The 23,234-nt window shown below is 39.5% G+C and overlaps 2 protein-coding genes and 1 non-coding gene across 4 annotated transcripts in view; 1 reads left to right on the top strand and 2 right to left on the bottom strand.

Moving 5' to 3' along the window:
* Positions 1-3,704: 3,704 nt before the first annotated feature.
* trmt10b (tRNA methyltransferase 10B) lies at positions 3,705-9,349 on the bottom strand. Of its 2 annotated transcripts, none has more exons than XM_085269549.1 (9): positions 9,234-9,295; positions 8,841-8,987; positions 7,687-7,795; positions 7,457-7,587; positions 7,195-7,347; positions 6,901-6,979; positions 5,887-5,954; positions 5,672-5,795; positions 3,705-5,586 (listed from the first exon to the last, which is right to left on the bottom strand). In XM_085269549.1, exons 2-9 carry the CDS (start codon positions 8,982-8,984, stop codon positions 5,462-5,464), a joined length of 933 nt encoding a protein of 310 aa, XP_085125675.1. In that variant the 5' UTR covers positions 8,985-8,987; positions 9,234-9,295; the 3' UTR covers positions 3,705-5,461. The 2 variants fall into 2 exon arrangements, with proteins under 2 accessions (XP_085125675.1, XP_085125674.1); XM_085269548.1 differs by having other exon boundaries at positions 3,706-5,586; positions 9,287-9,349.
* Positions 9,350-11,474: 2,125 nt separating this feature from the next.
* On the top strand, positions 11,475-11,690 carry LOC146579954 (small nucleolar RNA U3). Its single transcript, XR_014891723.1, has one exon. It is a non-coding gene; the product is annotated as a small nucleolar RNA U3 (small nucleolar RNA).
* Positions 11,691-14,245: 2,555 nt separating this feature from the next.
* The window catches only part of LOC146579953 (basement membrane-specific heparan sulfate proteoglycan core protein-like), a 28,520-nt gene continuing 19,531 nt past the window's right edge, over positions 14,246-23,234 (bottom strand). Inside the window, exons 14-23 of the mRNA XM_085268037.1 lie at positions 22,391-22,423; positions 21,768-22,016; positions 19,812-20,090; positions 16,365-16,664; positions 15,966-16,223; positions 15,493-15,740; positions 15,210-15,330; positions 14,831-14,881; positions 14,693-14,758; positions 14,246-14,562 (exon numbers count right to left, since the gene is read on the bottom strand). Of these exons, the coding sequence (XP_085124163.1) occupies positions 14,513-14,562; positions 14,693-14,758; positions 14,831-14,881; positions 15,210-15,330; positions 15,493-15,740; positions 15,966-16,223; positions 16,365-16,664; positions 19,812-20,090; positions 21,768-22,016; positions 22,391-22,423 (1,655 nt within the window). The 3' untranslated portion in view covers positions 14,246-14,512. The remainder of the gene's footprint in view (positions 14,563-14,692; positions 14,759-14,830; positions 14,882-15,209; positions 15,331-15,492; positions 15,741-15,965; positions 16,224-16,364; positions 16,665-19,811; positions 20,091-21,767; positions 22,017-22,390; positions 22,424-23,234) is intronic.

Below are 23,234 nucleotides of genomic sequence, written 5' to 3'. Positions count from 1 at the left end.
TGAAACGACTGTTGCATCCTCAAACCTGATATTTTAAAAAAAAAGATTTTGAATGTGATTCAAGTCAGATCCTTCTTTCTTCACGATTCCTGCCACCTTAATGAACAGTGGAATTGTAAAGCGCTTTGGGTGCCTTGAAAAGCGCTATATAAATGCACTCCATTACTATTATTATTATTAACAACATTCCCAGCTCCAGCCCCACTGAAGTATTCCCACAGCGTAACACTTCCACCATCGTGTTTCACTGTGCAGACGGTCTTCTTTGTGTTGCATGCCTCTCACTTCTTCCAAACATAAGCAGTGTGGCCAGAGAGTCCCAGCTTTTACTCATCTGACCAAAGGACGCCTAATCTTTCTCCACGTTGTCCTTAGCACACTCCAGCCTGGCTTAAAAGCATCTCCTCTGTAAGCTCTCACTGCATTCCTGTGCAATGATTGTCTTCTTTGAGGCTACACTTTGTAGCTTTGAAATCTTTCACTTCCTGCATCTATTATTTAGGCAGACAGAGGAGATACCCCTAACATAGTGCTGTGAGCACATTAGCCTCAGACCAGCTGTTAAAACCTGTCTGTTTGTTTGTTTGCTTGCAAGGGGAAGCCAATCAAAGAAAGTCTGTTTTATAAGAATAGATTAACTGAGAGTCTGCACCAAGGACCAGTATAAGGTGATTCAGGATATTTTGAACCGTGAATCATGAAAAGCTACCCTGGAGCTGGAGATTAGCATCAGAGGTCCATTTTAAATATGCATTATATAAAATTTGGGTATTTGTTTTTTAATATTTGTATTTTTTATTTTTTTTTAAATTAACTCATCCTATGTTAGCTAGAACGGAGTCCGGCCTATTTAACCACTAAAACCGTTTTTTCTTTTCATAAGTTCTGTTTGATAATAATGTGCTTTAGCGATCGTGGCTCAAGAGTTGGGAGTTCGCCTTGTAATCGGAAGGTTGCCGGTTCGAGCCCCGGCTCGGACAGTCTCGGTCGTTGTGTCCTTGGGCAAGACACTTCACCCGTTGCCTACTGGTGGTGGTCAGAGGGCCCGGTGGCGCCAGTGTCAGTGCGCCCCAGGGTGGCTGTGGCTACAATGTAGCTTGTCATCACCAGTGTGTGAATGTGTGTGTGAATGGGTGGATGACAGGTTGTGTAAAGCGCTTTGGCGTCCTTAGGGACTAGTAAAGCGCTATACAAATACAGGCCATTTTTTATGCTTTTTTGTAAAACTGCAAATTGAAAGTGCAAGTGTGTATTAACTCTGTTTATACACATGAAGTTTAAAAAATACAGTGTCTATAGAGACATTCATATAAAGCAAGATTTTCAGTGCAAAACACTTCACTCTTGGTCCATTTTAAGAAATGTAATTATCTTTCTATATACATATAAATTATACTCATAATGCTGCCGTTCACAGAAGCTGAAGTTGGAGAATAACAAATAAAGGCACTATGAAGACTCTAGAAAAACAGTAAAACAGTCAAAAATGCTCTTGCATGTGGTCCCTGCAGTCACTTTAAAGCTAATAAACATCTGTCAGTGTTAAAATGACTGAACAGCAGCGTGCTGTCCTCTTTAACCAGTCACAGCTCCCACCACCAGCATGAAGAGTCTTCCTCTAACAATGTCCTTTCACAGGAGTTTCAGTAGTTGATACTGTAGTTTTCTCTGGTCCCCTCCCCAATCAGACCAGGAGTGACATGTTTAGCCGCATGTTCTCCTTAAATTGCTGGCTGTCTGAGTGGTGTCCCAGAAACGATGTGGGCTTCATAGATAATTGGCAAACCTTCTGGAGGAAACCTGGTCTTGTTAGGAGAGACGGCATCCATCCCACTTTGGATGGAGCAGCTCTCATTTCTAGAAATATGGACAAATTTATTAAACCCCCCAAAATATGACTATCCAGAGTTGGGACCAGGAAGCAGAGTTGCAGTCTTACACGCCTCTCTGCAGCTTCTCTCCTCCTGCTACCCCCCCAAAAACCCATCTCCATAGAGACTGTGTCAGCTTCCAAAAAGACAAAAAACAAACTAAAAACCAGCAACAAACAACTTAAACATAAACAATCACAAAGAAAGAACAATACAGTATCCACATCTGAACCAAAGAGTAAAACAGTGAAATGTGGATTATTAAATATTAGGTCTCTCTCCTCCAAGTCTCTGTTAGTACATGACTTAATAATTGATCAACAAATTGATTTACTCTGCCTTACAGAAACCTGGTTGCAGCAGGATGATTATGTTAGTTTAAATGAATCAACACCCCCGAGCCATTCTAACTACCAGAAATCTCGAAGCACAGGCCGAGGGGGCGGTGTGGCAGCAATTTTTCACACCAGCCTATTAATTAATGAAAGACCAAGACAGACTTTTAATTCATTTGAAAGCCTGATGCTTAACATTGTCCACCCCAGCTGTGAAACTCAGAAACCAGTCTTACTTGTTATCATCTATCGTCCACCTGGGCCTTACACAGAGTTTCTCTCTGATTTCTCAGACTTTATATCGAATTTAGTTCTGAGCTCAGATAAAATAATTATTGTGGGTGATTTTAACATCCATGTAGATGCTAAAAATGACAGCCTCAACATGGCATTTAATCTGTTATTAGACTCAATTGGTTTCTCTCAAAATGTAAAAGAACCCACCCACCACTTTAATCACACTCTAGATCTTGTTTTAACATATGGCATCGAACCTGAACATTTAACAGTGTTTCCTGAAAACCCTCTCCTGTCTGATCATTTCCTGATAACATTTACTTTTACAATAATTGATTACACAGCGGTGAAGAGTAGACTTTATCAAAGTAGATGTCTTTCTGAAAGCACTGTAACTAAGTTTAAGAATATAATCCACCCACTGTTATCATCTCCAATGCCCTGTACCAACACAGAGCAAAGCAGCTATCTGAACGCTACCCCAACAGAGGTCGATTATCTTGTTAATAATTTCACCTCCTCACTACGTACGACTCTGGATACTGTAGCTCCTGTGAAAACTAAGGCCTCAAATCAGAAGTACCTGACTCCGTGGTATAATTCTGAAACACGTACCCTAAAGCAGATGACTCGTAATCTGGAGAGGAAATGGCGTGTCACAAATCTAGAGGATCATCATTTAGCCTGGAGAAATAGTTTGCTGCTTTATAAGAAAGCCCTCCGCAAAGCCAGAACATCTTACTATTCATCACTGATTGAAGAAAATAAGAACAACCCCAGGTTTCTCTTCAGCACTGTAGCCAGGCTGACAAAAAGTCAGAGCTCTTTTGAGCCAACCATCCCTTTAACGTTAACTAGTAATGACTTCATGAACTTCTTCACAAATAAAATTTTTATCATTAGAGAAAAAATTACCAATAATCATCCCACAGATGTAATATTATCTACAGCTACTCTTAGTACCATTGATATTAAGTTAGACTCTTTTTCTCCAATTGATCTTTCTGAGTTAACTTCAATAATTACTTCCTCCAAACCATCAACGTGTCTTTTAGACCCCATTCCTACAAAACTGCTCAAAGAAGTCCTGCCATTAATTAATTCTTCGATCTTAAATATGATCAACCTATCTCTAATAATCGGCTATGTACCACAGGCCTTCAAGCTGGCTGTAGTTAAACCTTTACTCAAAAAGCCATCTCTAGACCCAGCAGTCTTAGCTAATTATAGGCCAATCTCCAACCTTCCTTTCATATCAAAAATCCTTGAAAGAGTAGTTGTCAAACAGCTAACAGATCATCTGCAGAGGAATGGTTTATTTGAAGAGTTTCAGTCAGGTTTCAGAGCTCAGCACAGCACAGAAACAGCTTTAGTGAAGGTTACAAATGATCTTCTTATGGCCTCTGACAGTGGACTCATCTCTGTGCTTGTCCTGCTAGACCTCAGTGCAGCGTTCGATACTGTTGATCATAATATCCTATTAGAGCGATTAGAGCATGCTGTAGGTATTACAAGTACTGCGCTGCAGTGGTTTGTATCATATCTATCTAATAGACTCCAATTCGTGCATGTAAATGGAGAGTCCTCTTCACACACTGAGGTTAATTATGGAGTTCCACAGGGTTCAGTGCTAGGACCAATTCTGTTTACATTATACATGCTTCCCTTAGGCAGTATCATTAGAAGACATAGCATACATTTTCACTGCTATGCAGATGACACCCAGCTCTATCTGTCCATGAAGCCAGATAACACACACCAATTAGTTAAACTGCAGGAATGTCTTAAAGACATAAAGACCTGGATGGCCGCTAACTTTCTGCTTCTTAATTCAGATAAAACTGAGGTTATTGTACTCGGCCCTGAAAATCTTAGAAATATGGTATCTAATCAGATTCTTACTCTGGATGGCATTACCTTGGCCTCCAGTAACGCGGTGAGGAACCTTGGAGTCATTTTTGACCAGGACATGTCCTTCAACGCACATATTAAACAAATATGTAAGACTGCGTTCTTCCATTTGCACAACATCTCTAAAGTTAGAAATATCCTGTCTCAGAGTGACGCTGAAAAACTAGTTCATGCATTTATTACTTCCAGGCTGGACTACTGTAATTCATTATTATCAGGATGTCCAAAAAACTCACTGAAAAGCCTTCAGCTAATCCAAAATGCTGCAGCAAGAGTGCTGACAGGGACTAGAAAGAGAGAGCATATTTCTCCTGTTTTGGCTTCCCTTCATTGGCTTCCTGTTAAATCCAGAATTGAATTCAAAATCCTGCTCCTCACATACAAGGTCTTAAATAATCAGGCCCCATCTTATCTTAATGACCTTGTAGTACCATATCACCCTATTAGAGCGCTCCGCTCTCGCTCTGCAGGCCTACTTGTTGTTCCTAGAGTATTTAAAAGTAGAATGGGAGGGAGAGCCTTCAGTTTTCAGGCCCCTCTTCTGTGGAACCAGCTTCCAGTTTGGATTCGGGAGACAGACACTATCTCTACTTTCAAGATTAGGCTTAAAACTTTCCTTTTTTCTAAAGCATATAGTTAGGGCTGGACCAGGTGACCCTGAATCCTCCCTTTGTTATGCTGCAATAGATGTAGGCTGCCGGGGGATTCCCATGATGCATTGAGTTTTTCCTTTCCAGTCACCTTTCTCACTCACTATGTATTAATAGACCTCTCTGCATTGAATCATATCTGTTATTAACCTCTGTCTCTCTTCCACAGCATGTCTTTATCCTGTCTTCCTTCTCTCACCCCAACCGGTCGCAGCAGATGGCCGCCCCTCCCTGAGCCTGGTTCTGCCGGAGGTTTCTTCCTGTTAAAAGGGAGTTTTTCCTTCCCACTGTCGCCAAAGTGCTTGCTCATAGGGGGTCATATGATTGTTGGGTTTTTCTCTGTATCTATGAAGCGCCTTGAGGCGACTTTTGTTGTGATTTGGCGCTATATAAATAAAATTGAATTGAATTGAATTGAATATGAAATTAAATGAAGTCCTTATTCTACAAGATGAGTCTATGTTGCAGGAGGAAGCGGCGAATCGCCTGCTGCAACCACGTAACCCTTCCCTGGAGGAAACCACGTCTGCAGGGCTTCCATCCAGCTGCCGGTGTCGCAGAAAGTCAACAAGATGTCAAACACTGCGGACACAGGAAAACTTTATTACCCAAAGCAGGTGGTAAAGACCTTTCAGTGTCCTCTGGACAAAACAAAATATTTGCTTGCCTTGATTAACAGCCAGGATCTTTGAGTGGAAATTCTTCACGTTGTCTTTTTTCACCATGTACTCGTCTATAGGCAGCCTCGCTGTGCGGACGCTCAGCTCTCCGGCTCTGGACAGGCTCAACTTCTGCAGAGGAGAAAATAAACCTACTGGATATAATACTTACAGTCCTACTCTATGCGATGTCTGTGTTAGGATCAGTTTTACAGAAAAATACCTTCTGGATGCTTTCATCCACCAGACCACCGAGGACGTAAACCTTGTCAGCATCCACGGATTCCAACGCTGAAAACAAAGGAGGAAAAAAAAAATACCTTAATGAATGTCAGCAAATTATATAACGTACATGAGCTCACTGGCCACTGCATTAGGTACATCTTCCTAGTACTGGGTCGAACCCTCTTTTCTTTCCTTTTAATTCTTCATGGCACAGATTCAACAAGGTGCTGATAACATTACTCAGAGGTTTTGGTCCATATTGACATGAGAGCATCGCACAGATGCTGCAGGTTTGTCTGCTGCACATCAACAATCTGAATCTCTTGTTCCACCACATCCCAAAGATGCTCTACTGAGATGTGGGGACTGCAGGGGTCATTTAGGTTCAGCAAACCAGTTCAAGAAACCAGTTTGAGATGTTTTGAACTTTGTGGACGCGGCCATCAGAGGATGGCACACTGTGGTCATAAAGGGTTGGACGTGGATGGCATCAGTACTCAGGCAGGCTGTGGTGATTAAATGATGCTCAGTTTGTACTAAGGGGCTCAAAGTGTGCCAAGAAAATATTCCCCACATTATTACACCATTACTGCACTGCCTTGTATGAACAGTTTGCATTTCAGCAGGTCGTCTTCACCATGTCTGAATTAATAAATGCGCTGAGTTACAGCGATGTGATTGGGTGATTCGATATTTGTGTAAAAGAGCAGTTGAACAGGTGTGCCTAATAAAGCGGCCACTGAGTGTACATCTTGTGCAATATTTTTGTTTCTCTGTAAATATTTTATTTATCTATTGTTAGTGTTTTAATGCTGTTTTCTACTAATCTCATCTTATTAAAGTTCCACATAACGAGAAACTAATTTTGAAAATAATATTAATGAAATGCTAAACAGGAGCGGGACAAGCAGCAGCAAACATGACAGCCAAATGGCGCCACCTGCTGGACAAATGATGCATTTCAAGAGCAAAACAAAGACAAATGAAATCTAATCTAATTTATTTTTCACACCTTCTTCAGCATCTGGAGTGAGGTAGACAACCGATGCTGGAGGAAACAGGTCCAGACAGCTTCCGTCTGTTATATCCATCTGAACAAAACAAACACAGGAGACATGAGCACCTGCTCATAAAACACTGAGACAATTTTGGTTAAAACATTTTGAGAAACCTAAACTCAAAAGTGTCCTTTAATGAGTGAATTACAGTCCTATAAATGCTTACATGCAAATTGTTTTAAAGATTTGCTGAAGGGTTTGTTCACTTAAAATCCTTTTAACTGTAAAAACAAACTTATATATATCACCGTGTAGTTGAGGAAGCCGTCATTCATTCGCACGCACTCTCTGTAGAGACGGCTGTCCTCTCTCAGCTCTGTCAGAAACAGGTGAAACGGTCGGGTCGCCTTCTTATTCGACCCGTAGAGCCGCCTCAGCTGGCCTGCCAGTCGGCTTATCTCCTGAAACACAAAACGTGCACTGCTGCAGTGAATAAACACCACCTTCTTAAATGAAAGGAGTTTTTTTGGTAAGCTGAAAACGTTGTAAGGTTTTTCATTGTCCACCGACCTTATCAGACATGCAGTCTGTCATACTGAGGTCGACGCAGAGCTTGAGCCCCGTGGACCGAGCCTCAGCTAGACGCTCTTTAGTGATCGCCTTCATGACCCGCTTGGTAAACTGACGCTCTGTGCTAGCACCTGAATGTCAAAGAACACACAGGAAAGGGACAGATGCTGTGATGTCACCAGCTGGAGACTTTCAGTTCCTCCTTAAGCTTCTCTTTGTTTTCTCTTTACCGGACTCCAGCTCACGATTCATCTTCCTCCTCAGCTTCTCCTCCTTCCTCCTGCTCTTCTTCGCAGCCACTTGCTTCTCCCAGTGCCGCTGCTTCCTCAGGACATTCCTCTGTTCATTAACCAGACAAATAACTGTGAGCACAGCAATAATCCTCTCGAGCGTCAAGATATCAGAGGCACTGTTGGAAATCTCACCCTGTTCCTGTCATCCTCCTCTGTCACAGCAACCCTCTACATGTCCTCCTCCACTACATCCCTGAATCTTCTCTGAGGTCCTCCTCTTTTCTTCCTGCCTGGTAGCTTCATCTTCAACATCCCTTGTCCAATACATCAACCATTCCTGCTCTGCACATGTCTCTAACTTCACCTCTAAAATGCTCAACCTGAGTTGTCCCTCTGACGTCTCTTTATGTCAGTGCCACTGCCTCCAAACCATCATCGCTACCAGACCAGTAATCCACTTAAACTACAGGAAACCAGATTTACTTATAAATGTTGTCATTGTCTTTAATCCTGACATTAATCTGCAGTACATCATCAAATTAAGCGTACAAGCACGTGGTCCCACACCTGGGTGTACAAATTAAAGAGGATCATCAGGTCATCTCATATCATGTTGACCTCAAACCTTTATTTAGCAGTTTTCACACCCCTGGATAAAAAAGGGTAATTTAAAAATTAAGTAATTTAGTGATATCTGCAATTCAGATGATGAAGGAAGCCTCAACTGTTTCAAAATGTTAATAATAGCATATAAAGCTCTGCGTGGCCGAGCCGCAGACCCGCTGAGACCTTGATCCTCTGATCACCAGAGGTGATCACGCTTTTCAAGCTGTAGCTCCTAAACACTGGAACAGCCGTCAGTTCAGCAGAATCTGTGGTTTGTTTTAACAAGATTGCTGAAAACTCATTTTTATAGGTTTGTTTTTCTTTAATCATTGTCCCATTATTTGGGGGTTTCTGTTCCTCTAGTGTGTGTGTGGAAGTGTGAATACAGGAACTGTAAGACCATATGTTTGATTATGTGTTTTTATTATGGGCCATGCTGACTGATCTTAATGTGTGCTTCCATCCAAACTGTGACGCACTGTGAGCCCTTTAAATGTGCTACACTAATAAAGTCACTATCATTAGTATTATCACTGTGCACTCACAGAACAGGGCAGGTCTTCTCTCCCGGGCTTGGGGTCCACAGCATCTGTCTCCACGTCGATGTGAAGCAGATCCATGAGCTCTGAAGTTCCATTCAGCTGCACTTCACTCGTTTCCGGTTTAGCATGAGCCATCCCAGCAGGCATGCCCTGCAAACACACACAAAAGAAACTTGACGCTCTTCTTTAAATGTCCACGCATTTCTCATGTTCTGTGGTTCATCTTGAGGTAGCTGCAGACTTTCAAACAGAGTCCGTGTGTGTGTATGTGTGTGTGTGTGTGTGTGTGTGTGTGTGTGTGTGTGTGTGTGTGTGTGTGTGTGGAGACATTTCAGGAATTCCGTGTTTGTGTTGCTGTTTAAACCAAACTATAAACATAAACAGAAATTACTCAACGACACATTAACAGCAACACTGCAGGTTCAACAGAGAGAGAGCAGCGAACATGCCTGAGCCGGGAGATGAGTCGCCTCACAGCCTCCAGTTACTGAACATGTGAGCGGCGCAGATGAATGACGTAAGCGTAAATAATATGGAAGAGGCGGGTCAACATGATAAAAAAAAAATAGGATTAATGCACTGTAACTCTTTATTGATCGGTCCAGAGCAACATAAACCCATTATTTGTTATTTTTTATGGTTTTATATTATATTTAAAAAACGTGGACAAAAACCAGGATTACTGTCAAATAGTTTGCTTTTACACTAAACAGCCAGTAGAGGGCGGTGTCACTTAATATGAAATGAATGCTGACGGATGGACGGACCCTTCATTTTGCTCTTTCACAGCATTCAATCCAGCACGTTTCTATCAAGAGTGTCTGCCTCATATCACAGTCTTTATATTTATCTTGTTTAGCTCCTTATTCTATTAGATTCAGGTTTTCTTACAGAGGACTCTACTATTTTATTTAAATCGCTTTATGTTCAGCTCCTTAATTTTATACTATTTTAAATGTTTAACCCTTCATTTTTATTTTTCTTGTTTATGCTGTGTTTTATTTTACTGAGCTGTTCTTCTACGTTTAAGCGTTGTTTGCTATAGGTCAGCTTTAATGTTGTGGCTCCTATAATGCAGGACTTCCCCAGCTTTGTGATGAAAACCACTTGTGCCAAGATTTTTACAATGATGCTGTGTAATAGTTCCCGCAGTTCAGTTTCCTGGGATTGTTAGCCTGCTGGCCTGTCGATCCCACTCGCAGTTCAGATTATTTAAATCCATGTGCCTGAGGAGGAAATTAGTGGACATGGATTACTTTTACTCTTATTGGACAAAAAGAAAAACTGCTACAGGACAGAAACATCTGCATTATGCTGCTAACACAACAGTCTCTTTGCGAGCAGCTGCACAGACAGCATGCTAACACTAATGTTAGTCAAGAAGAATGGTAAGTATGCGAAAATGTGTTTCAAGTCATTTTATGGGGAAACACAAACGTAATTCTAACGAGTTGTACGACGAATTACTTTCTCCTAGAGTAATTAGGTAATGCACTGCATTACTTTTAAGAGAAGTGTTCTATGCATTATGTGTAACACATTACTTTTTTGAATAATTACCCCACCACTGATCACAGCAAAGCGTTATAAATTAAGCTTGTGTTTACTTTTACTTCACGTCCTAATCAAGCAAAAATCCTGCAATTTATGTGTTTCATTACCCGCAGACTCAGTTTACACCTTAGTATGGATGGTTAATCAAATAAATATTTTATTGTTGCATCTGTTTACTTGTGGCATGGGGAAGGTTAATAATTTGGCGATTTTCATGAAGCAGTGGAGTAGCAGAAAACCCACTCTAAACATCAAAATCTTGTTATTGAACATGTAATATAGCTCCATGTGAGCTTTGCTGAAATGTAGGAAGTTACATGACTTTAATTGTTTTTACTTAATTAGCAGTTTAAGCTATTGCTGATTAATGGTGGCTTGTAATCAAACGTCATCCCTCTCTGCTTGTGTTTACCTGACAGCTGCCACAGACAGATCCAAAGAGACTAGAGACTTTCTGAAAGGATAATGAATAACTCTAAGCTTTTGTTATGAAGAGTACATTTCCATATCTGTAATTACTGTTGTTCTGGCACAAAAAAAAAGAAAATGCAAAACACTTGTCAAGATAGGAACAGGTTTACAGTCCTGTTTGTAGTCGGAAGACAAAAACAGGCGCACAGGTGACCTTTGCTAACAAATTGTTTTTATCATAAAAGTTTTTAACAAAAATATTTTTCTCATTTTATCTCTTTCTGTGTTACAACATGTATCGGCAGCATCCAGCCTTAGTGTGTGTTAAACAGATTGTTCCAAACCACGGCTCTAAATATGCGGATCAATCCTCTGTTATTGTTAGCATCCGAGGCTAACACGCGGCATGCGGCATCTCAGCAGCCAATGACAGACGTAGAGGAGGGGCATACCATCAGAGAGCATTGTGGGTACTCCAAAAGTAATTATTTATGTCACTTCAGAGCTCGCAGACGAGTACTGTTCGGTGTATTAACACCGAACGGTACTCGTTCGGTGTCACAACTACGATACGTGACCCAGTAAACATAAGCAGCACACACTGCTGTTAGCACCGTGACAGAGATGGACAGGGCCGTCATAGTAGTAGCTGGGTCGGGGCGCTTGTTCGTTAAGACTATACTTTCAGGGATCATTTCTATAGTGTCTAACTTGAGAAATGTGTTTCTAAAGTGTGTGGTCTCGCTAACCACGATGATGAGTTGGTGATACTCCTCCTTGAGCGCGAAGCGGGCCGAGAGACTTGATTTAATTCATATGCTCTTTGCCTTTGATGACCGTTCACTGTTTCTTCGGAAACAGCGATGGGAGGAGTATGATCAGAGTGGTTACGAAATGCTGTTAAAAAGAAGTTAATTCTATTGGTTGCATAGTCAGCAAAAGCTATGTAAGTGTGTTGAACTACTCGATTTTGAGTCACACCAAAAACCTCAAAGCATGTCTGTTATGCGTAGGTGTTGTGCGTCCTAAAACGTTTTTAATACTGCTTGGATAAATCTTGATACCAAAGCCTTAATACTTTGAATTTACAAAAGCTAACAGTGAAGTAGATTAGTTATTTTAGATTGTTTTCATGTGTTTTTACTGTGATATATGTTATGTAATTTATATAGATATGTATATACTGTCCATATATTACTTTATGCTTTAATTTTATATTTTAATAATTGCACCTACTCAAAGATTTAGATTTATCTTTAAAAAAATGTATGTTATTTGGGGCCCCCTTCAGGTGACATAAAGAGAGGAAATGATGTGCATTTCACTCCATGTTAGTCATTACTTAAATGTATGGAGTGTCAAGAGTGCCAACATTAATGAATAAATGCATCATTCAAAATGTTAATTAAATTTTCATTAAGTAATTAAAAATATCAGTTAATTTTATTAAAAATATATTTCAATATTTAATTAACTTGGTTTAGTTCCTGTGATGCATTGAAGCATGAAATAATTAGAAATGGTCTTTACAGTTCGGACTGTAACATTGATCGGTTACCCTGCACAGTGAGTCAAGACAGGTCGACATTAAAAAAAAAAACGGATCAGTTCTCAGTGAGGTTTTTTTCTTTTTTTCTTTTTAATGATTTAATAAATTTTGGCATTTCTTCATAAAATCAGCATGATGGATCTAATAACTATCGTTTAGCTTGACTGAGTTGTGTAATAGCTGGTTTTCCTTCTTCATTATCTGACAGTTTATTTATTTACTCAGGTGATGTGAGTGAAGTATTCTCTGTGTACATCAAATGCAAGTTATTTGTGAAGTTTAAAGTAGGTTTGGAATACAAGTAGCAGCTCTGTTCTAATTCTTTATCATCTGCCTTGTAGTCCTGTGTCCTTCATTTTCACAGAATACATTGCGTTATTGTGAAAAATTCATCCTAAAAATATGCACGAAGAAAGAAAAAAGATAACAGTCAGCATGAAGCGAGCAGATCCTGATTTTACTAAACCAATAAAGGACGAAACTGAGATTTTGGGTTCATGATGGGACCACGCCTGAGGCGGCAGAGAAATCATTTCAGAGAGCCAGTGGTGAGCCGTTCTGTGACATGACAAGAATCAAATGTTCCACCATGCAGAATGAACATTTTGATTGCATCACCACTAGACAACATTGCAATTGGTCAGATGTGTTTAAAAGCATCCGAAACATCAGAAAAATTGAACTTGATCTGAAAAAATGAAAGCCCCTAAGTCGCTGGATGCAAAATAATTTTCTCTCTCTCTCTTTTTAACAATGTAAGAGTGTTGAGTTATTATACTGAATCACTCACAAACACTTAAAATAGAAACACTGACACAAGCTTTGCATTTAACTGTCATTAATAACTTTCACAAAGTGTAAAAACAAAGTTGCATCAAAGTTTGAATGAAATTGTTTCCATACTGTTTATTTGTATTTAAACATTACACTGAAAACAACAATAAACTAGCAGAGCCCCATTTTCAACAATATATTTTAGATGTTTAGCAGTAATGTGCTACCCCAGTACACGCTAGAAAGCCTTTTAGTCTGGATGTTATTAGTATGTATGCAATAATATGCAATAAGAGAGGAAGGCCAAAAAATGCCTTCAGTTCACTGATAGTTTTACAAAAGCAGAAACACTTAAACAGATGTTAAGAGGTCGAGTCACAATCATTGTTTTGTATACAAAATCTTCTCCTTTTCACTCAAAGTGACTTTAAATACAAAAAATAAAAACAGCTAAAGAGCTGCTGTTAAAACTTCCATAAGGAGACATCATTTCAAGGAAATAAACGTATTGTATTGGTGATTAGACCCTGATGGCCCATCACAGCAGAACAGAACAGGACCTCCTGGAGTCTAGATGCTGGTGGCGGAGATGAAGATGGAGGCTTGGATGGAGCCTGAGTAACATGGGTAAGGCGGAGATGGAGCTGGGTTGCACGAGGGCAAATGTAAGGGAGAATAACACATGAGCAGTGAGGTTTAAAGACTGTGGAATGAAGGCTGATTGCCCTGAACAGACTGGCAGAAAGATGATTGGACAACACCAGTGATGTCACATTGAGCTTGACAACATGGGAAAGTGGAAGTGATGTAAAACAGACACTGTTTTGGCTTCCCTTCATTGGCTTCCTGTTAAATCCAGAATTGAATTCAAAATCCTGCTCCTCACATACAAGGTCTTGAATAATCAGGCCCCATCTTATCTTAATGACCTTGTAGTACCATATCACCCTATTAGAGCACTTCGCTCTTGCTCTGCAGGCCTACTTGTTGTTCCTAGAGTATTTAAAAGTAGAATGGGAGGGAGAGCCTTCAGTTTTCAGGCCCCTCTTCTGTGGAACCAGCTTCCAGTTTGGATTCAGGAGACAGACACTATCTCTACTTTTAAGATTAGGCTTAAAACTTTCCTTTTTGATAAAGCATATAGTTAGGGCTGGACCAGGTGACCCTGAATCCTCCCTTAGTTATGCTGCAATAGGCATAGGCTGCTGGGGATTCCCATGATGCATTGAGTTTTTCCTTTCCAGTCACCTTTCTCACTCACTATGTATTAACAGACCTCTCTGCATTGAATCATATCTGTTATTAACCTCTGTCTCTCTTCCACAGCATGTCTTTATCCTGTCTTCCTTCTCTCACCCCAACCGGTCGCAGCAGATGGCCCCGCCCCTCAATGGATTGGATTGACATTATTGTAGTCAGAGGTCTGCTCTGCGTTGCCTTGTTGACATGATCAAATGAAAGCATTTCAAAACAAACACCACCATATGTCCACAAATGCATTTATTATAAGTGAGAATAATTACCAATATATATTTTGCATTTCAAATCTCACATTTTGTGCACTCACTTGTCTTGTTAATGACTCTGAGCTGAATCACTGATGTGACATTGATGTAATCACCTTCTGCTGGACCTGAAATAATAATTTTAATCACTTTCATGTATAATCATCCAGTTTCTATATTAATGAAAGTGTATACTTTACCATTTTCAGTGTTTTCACATCTTCTGACTGTCTCATAGACAGAACGAACACCTGCAGGTCAGAGAAAATCAGTCACCTCATGTCTGTGATACTAATTTAAACACAAATATTCTTGCAAATAACATTTATATGAAAAGCTGCAGCAGATGTAATAAGTACAGTCTTGTTGCAAATAGGATCAGAATATTTGAAACTACGTGAAAAACTAACCATGAAGAAGAGAGGACGGTTGCTGCTGACCATCCTGATTGAGCGTCTGTTTAACAGCACCTTTATTAAAAATGTCAAAAAAAAAAAAAAAAAAGACATTTGAACCTCATGATGCATTTGTGTCTTTGAATGATAAAGAGTTTGTAGTAAGTAAAGGAAAAGGTCTCACTGTTGGTTCTTCTGCAGCGATACAACAAGAGCAGGAGAATAATAATGAGAGAGACTCCACAAACCAGTCCAACAATCAACCACACAGGAGATGAAGAGCTGTCAGCTCCTGACACAGTTACAATAAACAATAATTAATTATTGATCAATTATAATTATATAAATAAATACTTTTATGAAATGGAGCAAGGTGACTGCGAGACTTAAATCAGACAATCTAATGTTCATTCTCAGTCATCAGACGTGTTTAGAAAACTCCATCAAATGCTTTGATCCTGCTCACCTTTAACTGACATCCAGCTCTGTGCTGACTCTCTTCCTGAGTACTGACACTTGTAGAAACCTTCATCAGACTTTGACACTGCAGAGATCTTCAGCTCCCCTCGGGGATCATTTTCAATAAGTTTGTCATTGTGATAGAAAAACACATTGGAAAGTATTTTTTGTGTTCTCAAACTGCAGCTCAGACTAACAGAAGCTCCCTCAGTCACAGGATGAACAGGACTCACCAGGATAGGACCATTACCATCATCTGTGACACAATCACACACAATTGTTTCAGTCACATCAGCTGCTGCACACTTTGAGAAAAAGCTGACAAACAATAATAAGAACAGATTGTACAAATGCTCATCATGAAGATCTGATCTTGTATTTTTCTCCAGATAAAATGACTTCACATACAGCAAAGCTGGGACAAATGTTCATTTGATGTCTAAATCATTCAAATCCAAGTAGTAAATGTATAATAACATACTCTGTACAGTGATGTTGACTGCACTGCTGAACTCTCCTGATCCAGACTCACACCAGTACACTGCAGTATCTGACTTTGATGTGTTGATGTTACATGTGGATCCAGTCATTCTCCTACAGTCAGAGAGTCGGCCGTCCTCAGAGAACTTCCTCACTCTCCACTCAGTGAAGTTTCCCTCACAGGTCAGTGAGACAGAGTCAGAGGTGAAGTGTTGCACTCTGTCAGGACTCACTGTGAGAGACGCTGCTGAATGAACATCTGGAAACAACATGCAGTGAACAGACAAAGCTCACAGATGTTAGGATTTAAAATGTCAAATTAGTATTAGAAAAAAAATGATGAGCTGAACCTTGGTCGATTACAGTGATGGCACAACTTATTAGACAGAATAACACTGACCTGCAGACCAGACAAACTTTGGTTGACTGTGATCAGTGTGATACTCTGGGTCTCCTCTTCCAGCTCTGCACACATATCCTGCTGTGTGTGTCTGTCCATGAATGATGTAGGAGTCCTGTGCAGTCCCACTGCCATCAGGTAGCAGCTCATAACTGGAGGATTTCTCTGATAGATCAGGAACAGCTTTATACCAGTAGAAGCTCCATCCTGCAGACGCATGTTCAACCTCACAGTTCAGAGTTACTGAGGCTCCAGGACTCAGCCATGATGGAGACACAGTGAGGACAGGACGGGGTTCATCTGTTCAACAAAGATTTTCTCTCAATCTTTCGTCTCTTAACTCTGAATTCAATGTCACTAAAATGTTGACTCACAAATATTTATGATGAACTTTAAGAGTGAGACTATCTAAACATGTCAAATATCTCAACATGTACTAATAAAAACACATTTTTATTTTAGAACATAAATTTGAATGAATCCAACAAATTTAAAGACCTGGGTGGAAAAAAGTGATTCATGTTCTAAAACCTCAATGGTGAAGCTCATTTGATCAACAATATAATATGTTATAAATTCTGTGATTACCTAGTTCAAATGCTGTAATTAATTTGAAGCATAGCTGAGTTTATTGATCAGTGATCAAAATGTACTGGGTTTTTTTGTATTTATATTTTTTATGTATCAAATTTGTGTCAAAATAATCTGGATGAAAGATCTTACATGATACAGTCAGTGTGATGATATCACTCCACTCTGAGAAGAAATAGTCCCTCCTGCCCCGGCAGCTGTATCCTCCACTGTCAGACTCAGTAGCTCTGATGATTCTGTATTCATTGGATGTTGGAGGTGTGTTTAACTTGGCTGCTCTCCATTCATACGTCCACTGAGCTCCTTCACCTCCCTGAATCTCACATCTGACAGTGACTGTCTCACCGCTGTATATCTGAGGCCAGGATGGCTGCAGGGTCACAGTGGGCTTACTGGGAACTGTTCACAGAAAAATATCCAGTTAGACACAAATACAAACATAAAAACTCTGCTGTTTATAACATGAAAGTAAAGTGAGAAAAAAATAGCGGATTCACAGTTTAAAGACTGAACAACAAAACAAAGTCATAACATTTCATAGCTTTCAAACTGTAACACAACATTTTTAGTAAAACGTACAAGTATTTACTTGTACAGTTATCATCTTTTATTGATATTCCTGAGTTGTATTGATATCCATTTCACAAAGACGTCAAAATCAGTGTGGTAAAAAAAAACAAATATAAAACTTTTGATTGTTAAAGTTTTTTGTCTTCAATCTAGAAAAAACACAAAGAAAGCCTGCAGCCACTGGCATAGGAATATCCTGTTGCTAATGTATTTTTTATAGTTGATAGTAAAATGTTTTTTTTGTAAAGATCCAATAAATTGATGAAAGGCTTGTAATGATTTTTTTCTCTGATAACCAGATGGGCTCTTTCAGAGTGCACACTTTGTCACAATGAAACTAAAGTTCTTCTATTTTCTCATTTCCACCTCTCCAAGTCAGAAAACAAACCGAAGAACAGCACAGATCACATAACTTGATCTGTCTCAGTCTGGTAGAAATAAAATAATTAGACTCACGAGTTTCTGTAACTGTGACGTCACTGCTGTCCTCTGTGTAGTAAACTGGATCTCCTCTCCCTCCTCTGCAGTGGTACAGACCTCCTTGTGAGACACTAATAACTCTGTTTGCTTCATTTCCTCTCATGAGCTGAGCTTTAGAAGAGACTGAATCACGTCTGAACCAGTCAAACTTCCAGCCAGCAGAGCCCTCCACAGAGCAGCTCAGTGTCACACTGCCCCCTGCTGGTATGACTGAACTTTGTGCTCTCAGTGTGGCTCTGGGTTTACTTGCTGTTGATGTTACAGGAAAAAGTTAAACAGATTGTTACTTGATTATTAAAGAAGAAAAATGTTACAGTAATGAAAAAAATCACTAGATAATATAGTTACTAGAATCAAATATGAAACAATTATTCTGCAAATAATGAATACAGACTATTTGCCAACTGGAAAAATAAATACATAAAAAATTAAAATGAATAGGCCAGCGTCCAATAAAATGAGGCTATATTGTAGTCTGCAGTTCATTAAAGTCATTAGGTGAAAAACATAATGTGTTTGTTGGTTGTGACTAGGGCTGGGTATCCTCACTGATTTCTAGAATCGATTCTATTCCGATTCACAAGGTCCTGAATCGATTCGATCCACAATTCGATTCGATTCAATTCGATTTGAATCTGGGAAATTTTGCCTCAGACAGTCAGAAATATTATAATTCAGATCAGTACATTTACATATTTTTGTATCTATAAAGAGGAAGCTGACACTTTCCAGACTTTATGAAAGGTGTGAGCATCACAGCAGAGGCCTTTGTGTCAAAGTAGCTGAAGATAAAACAGAAAAACATGAAGGTGATTTTCCTGGCCTGGGATTTTATAAAAATATTCTGCAGTACATCAAAAATGAAAGAAAACCATTAATCAACTTATGAACATTACCTCTGAAGTTACAACGGTTTTATTAGAGACACAGCTAAGCGTTTTGCATTTTGTATAATTTTAAAAAGTTTAAATTTGTTCAGAAGCCTATTGAACGGCAGAAATTAGGTTTTCTTTTCGGAAGTAAGTATAAGGAAAAAAAAAAACATCGGCTGACAGCGCTGTAAATAACGGTAGACTTGTGCATAACAAACAAGCGAATAATGCAGAAAACAGATTTCGGGGATAGACGGGAAACTGTTATTGAAGTACAGAGAAAGAGAGAGAGAGAGAGAGAGAGAGAGAGCTGTGCATGAAGTGTGATTTTATTTTTATTTTTTTTTATCGTGGTGGAAGCAAAACAGCAAAAGTCAGAGGGAATTCATGACGATGTTTATGTGAAGCGTAGTTTGGACCTTCTTTTGCTGCTGATTCAGTCAATAATGTTTGGAGAGAGAGAAAACTAACAGCTTTAGAATCAGCGCAAAAAGGGCGTAAACACAAAGTGCGGACCCACCGAAACATCAGAATCAGCGAGCTGTCGGCTTTCAGCCCCGACCGTGTCCGTGCCGTCGGGTGAGAAAGGCGACATCTCACTGATTCTGATCCGCGGGTCCCGCTGTGTGTTTACGTCTTTGTGCAGAAGCCGTGTACCTGCTCTCATTTACTGTTTTAAATGTTTGGTGGTTGTCAAAATTTTGTGACGTTTCACCTGAGATTCTGGAATTTTGGGCAAAATACATTTATATTAAAAAATCGATTCAGGGTTTTAATGAATCGATATCACGTTATCCAGGCCAGAATCGATTTTAATCGATGAATCGATTATTAAAACCCACCCCTAGTTGTGACATCAGACTCTTTGACTAAAACCTGAAACCTGTGAGGATTTAAAAAAACAGATAATATGAATGAAAGATCTTCAACTTACTTGAAACTGTCAGTGTGACTGAATCACTCCACTCTGTTGTTTCATGCTGTGAACTTTTCACTCTGCCCTTACAGCGATAGTTTCCACTGTTGGATGATGAAGCAGAAATAATCCTGTATTCATTTTGATTTGGAGGTTTTCTGATGCTGTTTGTTTCCCACTCATAATCCCACTCAGTGTCTCCTCCATGGATCTCACATCTGACAGTGATCGTCTCTCCTCTGTATATCTCAGACCAGTTTGGATGCAGAGTCACAACAGGCCTGTTTGAGGCTGTTACTGTTCAAGAAAGTACAATAAAAACACATGAATGTCAAAAGGTTCAGTTACCGTTAGATGTAGTGCTTTGTAGGAAGTTACATTTAAACTCATCAGTTGTGTCAATCCTGACTGGCTGGCTCCACTCTGTGTAGTAAGCTTCTCTTTTTCCTATGCACCTGTAGAGTCCTCTCTGTGAGATTCTGATTCGGTCATTTGATAGAAAAACTCCATCCTGTGGACTCAGAGGTTTACCAGAATCATCTCTGTACCAGTAGTATTTCCATCCAGATGATGATGATGGGCTCACAGAGCAGGTCAGGGTCACACTGCCCCCTACTGGAACAGCTGTGTTATCAGCTCTCAGTTTGGCCTTTGGTTTATCTGCAGTTCAGTTTAGAATGAGAACATAAAAGTAAATGGCTGAAATGTAATCTGCTCTATTTTCCATTTCAATGACTGTATAACAAGCAAACCTTTTGACATTTTTACTGAGCATCACAAAGGAGGGCTAAACTTTTGAAGTATTTTCACTTATTTAGCTAAAACTGATAATATAGATGAAGGTCCAACTTACTTAACACAGTCAGTGTGATGATATCACTCCACTCTGAGAAGAAATAGTCCCTTCTGCCCCGGCAGCTGTATCCTCCACTGTCAGACTCAGTAACTCTGATGATTCTGTATTCATTGGATGTTGGAAGTATGTTTGACTGGCCTCGTCTCCATTCATACGTCCACTGAGCTCCTTCACCTCCCTGAATCTCACATCTGACAGTGACTGTCTCACCGCTGTATATCTGAGTCCAGGATGGCTGCAGGGTCACAGTGGGCTTACTGGGAACTGTTCACATAAGAATATCCAATTAGGAGACAGCCTACAAATTTTACTGTTTATAACATGAAAGTAAAGTGACTGGAACAGCTGATTCACAGACATGTCGCTTTATGCAATAATCTTTAAAACACAACTTAAATATTAATTTCAGGATTTATTTAGATTTATTTAGAGCTTCAACTGTTTGACCCGAGTAAGTAAAATATTTTGAAAAGCAAGTTAAATCAGTCGTAGCTCCCTGCAGGCTGATTGTTACTATAAAAGAAAAATGCTATTTACAAGTTTTAATGTTTCCCAGGTCTGACTTGTTTCTGATCTTTTTCAGGTTGAATTCTTTGTTTGTTCGTGTTTCTAGTTTTGTTTATTATTCTTCATTCTTTCTTGAGCATTTTTGGAACTTTTAGTTCTTTTTTACACTTTAGTGTTGGAGTTTAATTTGTTCCCTCCCATTGTGTTTCCTGTCTCACCCTCCTGTGTCAATTTCGTGTCTGTTTCACTGTTTAGTGATTAATTATCACTTCCTGTTTTATTTTGGTAGTGGTGCCACTGGCGTGTGTGTGTGTGTGTGTGTGTGTGTGTGTGTGTGTGTGTGTGTGTGTGTGTGTGTGTGTGTGTGTGTGTGTGTGTGTGTGTGTGTTCTTTTGGATTTTTAATCAGCCAAAATAAAAGTTTGACTTTTTCTTATTGAGTCTGTCTCAGAGTCTGCATTTACGCATGACGGGATGAAGAAGTTTGATGTTTTATTTTCTGTACAGCATTAAATTGTAAATGATTAAATAAAATAATTCTTCATTATGGAGAAAAGATCACGTCATTTACTTTTTTCACATTTACTATTGTTTCAAAATGAATTTCCTCACCAGTTTCATGAATAATGACCGGGTCACTGTCTTTAACACGTCCTCTGCAGGTGTAGAAGCCGGTTTCAGAGGTCACAAGTACTCTGTCTGATTCACCAGCTACTGCGGTCTTCTTAGAGTTTTTAGAGGTTTGTCTGAACCAGTCATATTCTAAGTCAGCAAAGTGGTTCACATCGCAGGTCAGTGTCACACTGCCCCCTGCTGGCATGATTTCGGTGTTTGCTGTCACAGTAGCCTTCACTTTCTCTCCTGTAATTCAAAGATCAAAAGTATAAAATTGCTGCTCTGAATGTTTGATGCAAACTTAAATAATGTGAATCATTCAATTCAACACACTGAAGCTCTACAGAGACTTTGGAGTGACGTGTTAGACAGCTTCTAATCAAAGGGGTATGAAGGTAACAAACTCTATGCTGAGCTCAGAGCAGCATATTTCATATTGGTGTTTCCTTTAATCTTTCATTTGTCATCTATGTGTACAGGGACAGAGATTAATAATAACTGATTATTTAATTATTATTAAATTATTGAACAGGGAGCAGGAGAAATATACCCTCCTTTTGGTAAATACAAGTAAAGAGCAACACATATGGTATAAATGGTAAGAAGAAACAATTTCTCACCTGCAGCATTTCCACGGAGGATTGTGCAGAGCACTAAAACAATGAATTAAATTACATCAGATATTAGACAACTGACAATCAGAAGGTGCAAAACAATCTTTGATCTCACAGAAGAAGTTATAAATTCCAGGCACAGCAAGAAATCTTACTGGATCTGAAAAAAGCATTTCACACAATTAACCATGAAATATTAGTACTCATAAATACATTCGATTGGGACACTTCTTTTTTTGAACATTTGTTTTATTTGCTGATGACACACATATCTTGTACCCGGTTGTAAATTGCAGAAACCTTTGAACCAGATCACTTCAGAAATTAACAAAATAAAACATTGTTTGATCCATCCATCTTCCACAGGGCTGAACCATTGGGGCAGGAACCTAAGCAGAGGCTATCTAATTTGACGTTTTAAGAATACACTGTATATAGATAAAATGTAATTGTTACCAGTGAGAAACATTTTCCTTCATCACTGCCATTCAAACAGTAAAGGTGTGTATTGTACTCACAGAATAACCCCAGCAAACAGAGCAAAGAGTGCCCCATCCTCACGTCCAGCCCTGCACGCTGATCTGCATCTAATCTCAAAGTGTTCGACTTTGCATTGATAATAAATGCAGAACAAAGAGAAGCTGCACTTAATGTAGATAAGATCAGAGTTTATATTCAGCTCCTCCTTCTATCACCTCTCTGTGCTTCCTTCCTTGTACACCAACCTCAAACAGCTCCTGTAGCTTTGACCACAGCAGCTGCTTGACGTGTTCACATTTCCTGTCCACTGCAAACATTTACCTTGTTGCCCCCCTCCGAAAAACCATTAATTTGTAAATTAGTTGAAAAA

The sequence above is a fragment of the Mchenga conophoros genome, linkage group LG3 (assembly GCF_057382185.1).
Source record: "Mchenga conophoros isolate Kocher_MC1m ecotype Shallow Benthic linkage group LG3, M_conophoros_male_GT1.1, whole genome shotgun sequence".
In the NCBI taxonomy this organism is placed as follows: Eukaryota; Metazoa; Chordata; class Actinopteri; order Cichliformes; family Cichlidae; genus Mchenga; species Mchenga conophoros.
Note: the sequence above shows the minus strand (reverse complement) of the source record. Positions and strands in the feature narration are given on the sequence as shown.

Bases quoted from the DNA above. Each gene is read 5' to 3' on its own strand.
- trmt10b (XM_085269548.1), bottom strand. From the start codon at position 8,984: ATGCCTGCTGGGATGGCTCATGCTAAACCGGAAACGAGTGAAGTGCAG. The intron at 7,348-7,456 runs GTCGGTGGACAA...TTTGTGTTTCAG, and splicing joins CAGACTGCATGTCTGATAAG to GAGATAAGCCGACTGGCAGG. The intron at 5,955-6,900 runs GTGTGAAAAATA...CTTTGTTTTCAG, and splicing joins CACTCCAGATGCTGAAGAAG to CGTTGGAATCCGTGGATGCT.